This window comes from Antrostomus carolinensis, unplaced genomic scaffold, assembly GCF_000700745.2.
Source record: "Antrostomus carolinensis isolate BGI_N321 unplaced genomic scaffold, ASM70074v2 scaffold13902, whole genome shotgun sequence".
NCBI lineage: Eukaryota > Metazoa > Chordata > Aves > Caprimulgiformes > Caprimulgidae > Antrostomus > Antrostomus carolinensis.
In genome coordinates, this window is record NW_010300285.1 from 15,672 (window position 1) to 21,828 (window position 6,157).

The following is a 6,157-nucleotide window of genomic DNA, read 5'->3' on the forward strand; positions in this document are numbered from 1 at the left end:
ACTTTCATATACTTAGGGGCCACTTTTCTTCATTAGCAGCTCAGGAGCACAACCAATAGTGCTGTGTTGCACAGCACTGCATCTGACCTGTACTTTAGGGTGGGCTTGGCCTGAGTTTGCTCTGCATGTCTCTTTCAGTTCCCCCAGCACACACAGAGCAATGCACCCATTTAGGTGGCCTGTGGCCAGATAAAATGGCTTTGCAGTTCGGGTCCAGTCCCTGGGCTGGCAAAAAGCCTTCTCTTCTGGACAGTCTGGCAGGCCTATGTCCTGTTGCTGCATGTGAGAAATGTGCTGATTCCCTCATCGCCAGCTTCCTTGTCTCAGAAAAGCATTCAGCAACCAGTCTTATCCCAGGGACGGCACTTTGATTTACTGTAATATGGGCCATTCATGATGTGCAAATGAAGTGCATTTGTCTGCCCATTTAGGAATAACTCATGTGATGTTTCCTTCCCTTTGAAAACCACAGGCTTCTTCCTCTGCCTTTTGTTGTGTGGGCTTGCAAATGTTGGCTGTGCTGATGCCAGATTCATCTTTTATTCCTATGGATTAGCAAAGCAGAGACACTGTCCCTTGTCATTATCTGCTGACAACATGTCAAGTGCAGCGTTGTGGTGTTTCATATTATAAAGCACAGAAGTACAAACCTGGCATTTGCTGTAAACAAAATTCAGCGTGGTCTTTGAAACAGACAGCAAACAGTTTTTTTTTCCTAAAATGAGCAGCACGGATGGGATTCCTTGTGTGTTATGCTGATCACAGACTCAGCAGTGTTGTCCTTCAGGCTATTGCTGGATTAAGAATTCCAGCTAGCAGAGACCCTGGTCGCTGCCCTGGCCCGTTCCCAGAGCTCTCTTTGCCAGCAGTAGTGTTGGGGCATCTGTGGGATAAACCTGCTCAGAAGCTCACCCAGAAGAAACAGAACCAGTGAAAACAAGGGTTATCCTTCAGCAAGGGTGGCTTTTGGGTTGCTGCACAGCCTCTGACGAGCTTTGCTGCTCCACTCATATTCTGAATCATAGTCTTTGATTCATAGTCCGGATCAAAGCTGCCACCCTTCCCTCTTCCACGTCCCCAACCACATGTGTCCTCCTGCCCTGTGGCAGACCAAGGCTTTTCAGATCCTGTGGTGAGCTGGCTGAGAAAGCCAGGTTGGCTGAAAAAAAGTTTTCTTTATAGGGTGAGCTCGCAACCAGCTATGCACCTGAGCTGGAGTCCCCACAGGTTGGACAATTACTGCTGCCCATGGCAGGGCTCGGACAGAAGCCTGTGGGGATGAGGGGTGAGGTATGAAGTGTTGGGGAGCTGTACCCTGAGGCCGTTTGTGGCAGTAGGTAAACCAGGGCATAGGCTCAGCACCACCTGCCGTTGTCCAAGCTGTTGAAGGGCTAGCACAGGCTGTCCAGCCTGCCCCAGCCAGCACCTTCCCTGGTGGGGGACTGGGGCTGGTGGGACTGGGACCATTTCCACTAGGCAGCGTGGGCCCCATCACCCTCTCCCAGAGGAAAGAGCACTTTATTTTCTTGTACAGATGTATACTTCTTATAAAGAGGAGCTGATCTTGAAAACATTTAGAGAAACATTCCCTCTAGGGTTTCATAGCACTGATATTCTTTATTTTCTTTTATTACAGTGTATATATATGTATTGTTTGTTGGCTGCTGCAGTGAGATACTTTATGTGCTATAAGCTGATGGAGTTGAGTGCAGATTTGTCCCAAAGCTCTTTTTTCCCACCTTTTAAGAGGAAGCTTAAAATAACTTTATTTCAAATTTATTTTCTTTTATAGGATCGACCTGCCTTGTCCCAGAGGCTGGTGGGGAAATCCCATCTGTGGCCCATGTAATTGTGAGACTAGTAAAGGGTTTGATTCTGATTGCAATAAGACCAATGGAGAATGCCGCTGCAAGGTAAGCAAAAGAAACCAGTCTTAAGTCAGAATGTCTTTAGTTTAAAAAGTAACTATACTACTGAGAACTACAACAAGTGAGTATCTGAGATGAAGTACACACAGTTGTGCTTTGTATCATGTATATGTGCGCAGTGTGGTTAATCTTTACCTAAAATATTTTGCTGGCACCGCCCTTCACAAAATCATACTGTGCAGCTCTTATCTTATTTGTGTTTGGAAAGCAAAACTGAGAGGATGAAAGCCTGGCTCTGATCTCTCTGAAGTACAACCTGGTTTATCGGGGGAGATCAGACCTGGGCGCAGAGGAGTGCCGGTGGTGGTTTTTGTATCACAAGTGAGTAATGAAACTGCTCGGGCCAGCTGGGTGAAGCTCTCCCCTGTGCAATGGCCAGCAAAAGGCCTAGCAGCTGGAGAGAGTTAATAATGCAAAAGGCTCAATGCTTTCCTCGCTGCTGGCTCTGTTGAGTTTAAGGGGAATTTGCTGTGGACAGGCAGGGGACACAGGAGGGGAGGCACCTCCCTCCTGAAGGTTTTACAAAGGACTTCTCACAATAGGCTTTAAAACAGTCTTGAATGACATCAGAGGAGCTGGGCCTGTGCAGACCGGCAGCCATGAATCTGGCCCCGTACTCCTTTCCGAAATGCCAGCAGGACACACAGCAACTGTTGCGTTAAATCGAGTCAGTGGGGTGCCAGCACCGTGCTCTTGTGTAATCGCATAACATCTCCAATCAAAAGCATTTACAGACGCGACTGGAATACGTGATCGTTGGTTGCTCTCCACCTTGTACGTGAAACACAAATGGACGGTGCAAGAAGGTTCCTTACTGGCTTGCTCATGCCGTACAAGTGGGGAACTGCAAAGCAGAGAAAACTGCATATCTTCCAAGAATACATTTGCCAGGCACTGGCAGCAAGTACATGAGGAGTAACACAGGCCCTCCACCCCCACTGCAAATGATGGTCCAAACCCCAGGTCTCTGCAGCACAGGGCAGCCCAGCCATCCCCCCGGCGCTCAGCTCTGCCTCCCCGCATCGCCTGGGCTAACGCAGCACACCTCCCACAGCTATTATGTTTTCTGTTAATAGTAATACATTTGCCAGGCTCTGGCAGCAAGTACATGAGGAGTAACACAGGCCCTCCACCCCCACTGCAAATGATGGTCCAAACCCCAGGTCTCTGCAGCACAGGGCAGCCCAGCCATCCCCCCGGCGCTCAGCTCTGCCTCCCCGCATCGCCTGGGCTAACGCAGCACACCTCCCACAGCTATTATGTTTTCTGTTAATAGTAATGTCATTATTATCCCATGCTTCGCTAAATTTGCCCTTTTATGATGCACATGCTTCTAGAGCAGGATTTCAGAAGCACAAGCAATTTGGAATATAAGTCAAATACCTCGTGTCTACTGTTTTGTTTTTTCTAGGCAAATTACTATAGGCCCCAGACCAGTGACAGCTGCTACCCCTGCGACTGCTTCCCGTCCGGCTCCCACACGCGCACCTGCGACATGGAGACGGGACAGTGTCCGTGCAAACCTGGTGTCATAGGGCGGCAGTGCAACCGCTGCGATAACCCGTTTGCTGAAGTTACTGTGAAGGGCTGTGAAGGTACCTCCTGTCCCACAAGCACTCTGATCAGCCGGGCTGTAGTGGTGGATCAGAGCTGCTAGTAGTGGGCAGATGGGGGGTGCACAGCGGTGGGCATGCAGCTGCATCCTGGAGTGCATGTGAGCCCGGGAGGGTGGCTCCAGCAGGGCAATGGGAGCTGCAGCAGCCTAAACATGCACCCCTCCTCCTAAGTCTGTGCCAATGTGACTCATGGGGGCTGGGCAGAAAGAAAAAAGCTCACATTTCTTTAATTTTCATCAAATGGAAATAAAGCAAGCTTAGCAGGGGAGAGGAAAACACTAATCCCAATTTTACTTGAAACGTGAGTTCATCTGCCAGCGCAGCATTATATTGCTGTGCTGCAGCTGAAGAGGTGGGTGAGAGCCTTCATGCCTTCTGCCCACAGAGGCTATGCCATGTGCCTGCTGCCCTCTGCCTTTCTTCCCCATCCTGCCCATCCTGCCTTTCCTCTCACCCACCCCCCCTCCTCCTGTGATCACCACAAAGCTGCTACAGCAGCCATCTTGCCATAGTGTGTGGGTGAAGTGAAGGAGGAACATTTTCCCACAATAAAGGAGCAGGCAGAGATAGGCAGAGCCAAAATCCAGAGCCCCATAATCATCCTTAGCTCTCCTCTGCCTGTACCTGTCTGCCCACACTGCTGGATAAGGAGCAGCTGAAGGGTTACAGCTTGGAAAGCACTACAGAGAGCAGGTATCCTTCCGGGGCTTGGGAATTACAGGAAGGTCCTTTAGGCAGGTTGAAATATCTCCGTGTTGTGATTTTTATCTTGTCAGAAAAATTGCATAATTTCTTTTTCTGCTTTCAGTAATCTATAATGGCTGTCCCAAAGCTTTTGAGGCTGGTATTTGGTGGCCACAGACCAAGTTTGGCCAGCCAGCTGCTGTGCCATGTCCTAAGGGATCAGTAGGTAAGTTCCCTGGGTAGAACATTAACTGTTTTATCTACATGCCTGTTTGAGGGGGGAGAAATGAGCGAAAAAATGTGTACGGAGGGAATGGCGTTAATTCATTGAGCCTGGATTACAGCATAGCTCATGCATGTCACAAGCAGGAAAGTTTAGCTGGCTGAAGCTCAAGATCTGTTAAAATACATCTGGAATAGTCGCAAAAAATAAATACAAAAGTGCTGCAGATAAACACATATAAAGAACAGAAATTCTGTATCTGTATTTCAAAGAAGCACAGTCCAATTTTCTCTTGACTCTATCAAGCACTTCTTAGGCATGTAACTTGTAGTTTCTAGTGACTTATAATGTGATCTTTAGTGATACAGCTCCTCTGGGCAAGGATAAAATGAGGAAAACCATTTACGTGATGATTGCTTTACTAGCATTGCAGGCTAATAAAGCTGAGAGTTACAACAGAACTCACATTTTTCCACCCAGCATCTTTTCACTAACTCATAAGTCAGATGGCTGAAAAATGCATTTTATGAAGCATGTGAGCTGTGTCATTTTGTACTGCAAGTGAATGACAGTCTCCTTTTTCACACACGTCCCAGAAAATGTTTATCTGGTGGAATACCAAAGCAGATTTTTGAAACGGAGTTCACAATCTTTTCCAAAATTTCTTCTGTGGGAAATGAAATCTCTGCCTCATTGCTGGGCCTGGTAACTCTCTACTGCAAGTGCTCCTCAAGCTAAATGAGTTCTAAATGGTTATGTGACTTCCCCAAATGTTACCAGGGGAAAATCACCTCCTGTAGGTGTGCAGAAGATTTATGGTCACCCAAGCTCCTGTTCTGAGGCTTTTAGTAGATAGATTTTTTATTTTTTTTTTTAATTTAAGAGTATTTACATTATTGAACAGTATAAGATTGAATTAAAATAAGTTCTCATACTAAATTTGTGCTGTTCTTGTGGTTGAGCCCAGTGTCTCTTCTAGCAAATAGGCTAGCAGGCAAGAGTACTTACAGAAAATGCACATTTTAAGTGAATTATACAGAAAGTTCAAAAAAAGTAAGCTTTATAGTAGTGAATATTCAGACTAGGAACCTGGGGCTTAATTGTATTCACATAATCATGGAAGAGAAATAATATCATTAGATACTGTTCAGTTAATTAGAATTCTTATTTAGATATTAGTAATTAAATGGCTTAGACACATGCAATATGTATCCAATCCAAGTTAACTAGCACAATGTAAATTTTTAATTTCATAACTTGCACTTCACTGTGAAGGATCAACAACAAAGAATCACATTTTGAAATTATTTGATAAATAGTACAAAACAATAGGCTAAATTAAACAGCGAGCTGCTCACAGACCATTCAAAAGCAGCAAAAGACAATTTGACACGTTGGCTGAAGAGTTTACCATGTGCTGCATGTAAAGGTGCTAGCATGTTTTGACATGAAGACAGCTTAAAAGCTGTCCTGACCTCTGGGTGGTCTTCCTATGTAGGCTATTGCACAGAAATTGCAGCAGGGACATGTTTTCATAAATATTTAGGAAGTGCACAATCTTTCTCAGATTTGGTATAAATAAACTGCTGAATTTATTAGAGAACATTAGGGCAGTGAGGCTGAGAGCAGTTGCGCAGATCTGAAGCTTGCCTCACTTTTCTCTAAAGCCTGGGATGAAGAGATTCATGAAGACTAGTAGTTTTTAA

At 45.9% G+C, this 6,157-nt stretch overlaps 1 protein-coding gene across 1 annotated transcript in view; it reads left to right on the plus strand.

Annotated features, from left to right (window-relative positions):
• CELSR1 (cadherin EGF LAG seven-pass G-type receptor 1) overlaps positions 1-6,157 on the plus strand; it is a gene marked incomplete at its 5' end in the record, with an annotated part of 49,629 nt that overhangs the window by 11,082 nt on the left and 32,390 nt on the right. Inside the window, 3 exons of the mRNA XM_029083775.1 lie at positions 1,793-1,913; positions 3,340-3,523; positions 4,353-4,454. Coding sequence (XP_028939608.1) covers positions 1,793-1,913; positions 3,340-3,523; positions 4,353-4,454 — 407 coding nt within the window. The remainder of the gene's footprint in view (positions 1-1,792; positions 1,914-3,339; positions 3,524-4,352; positions 4,455-6,157) is intronic.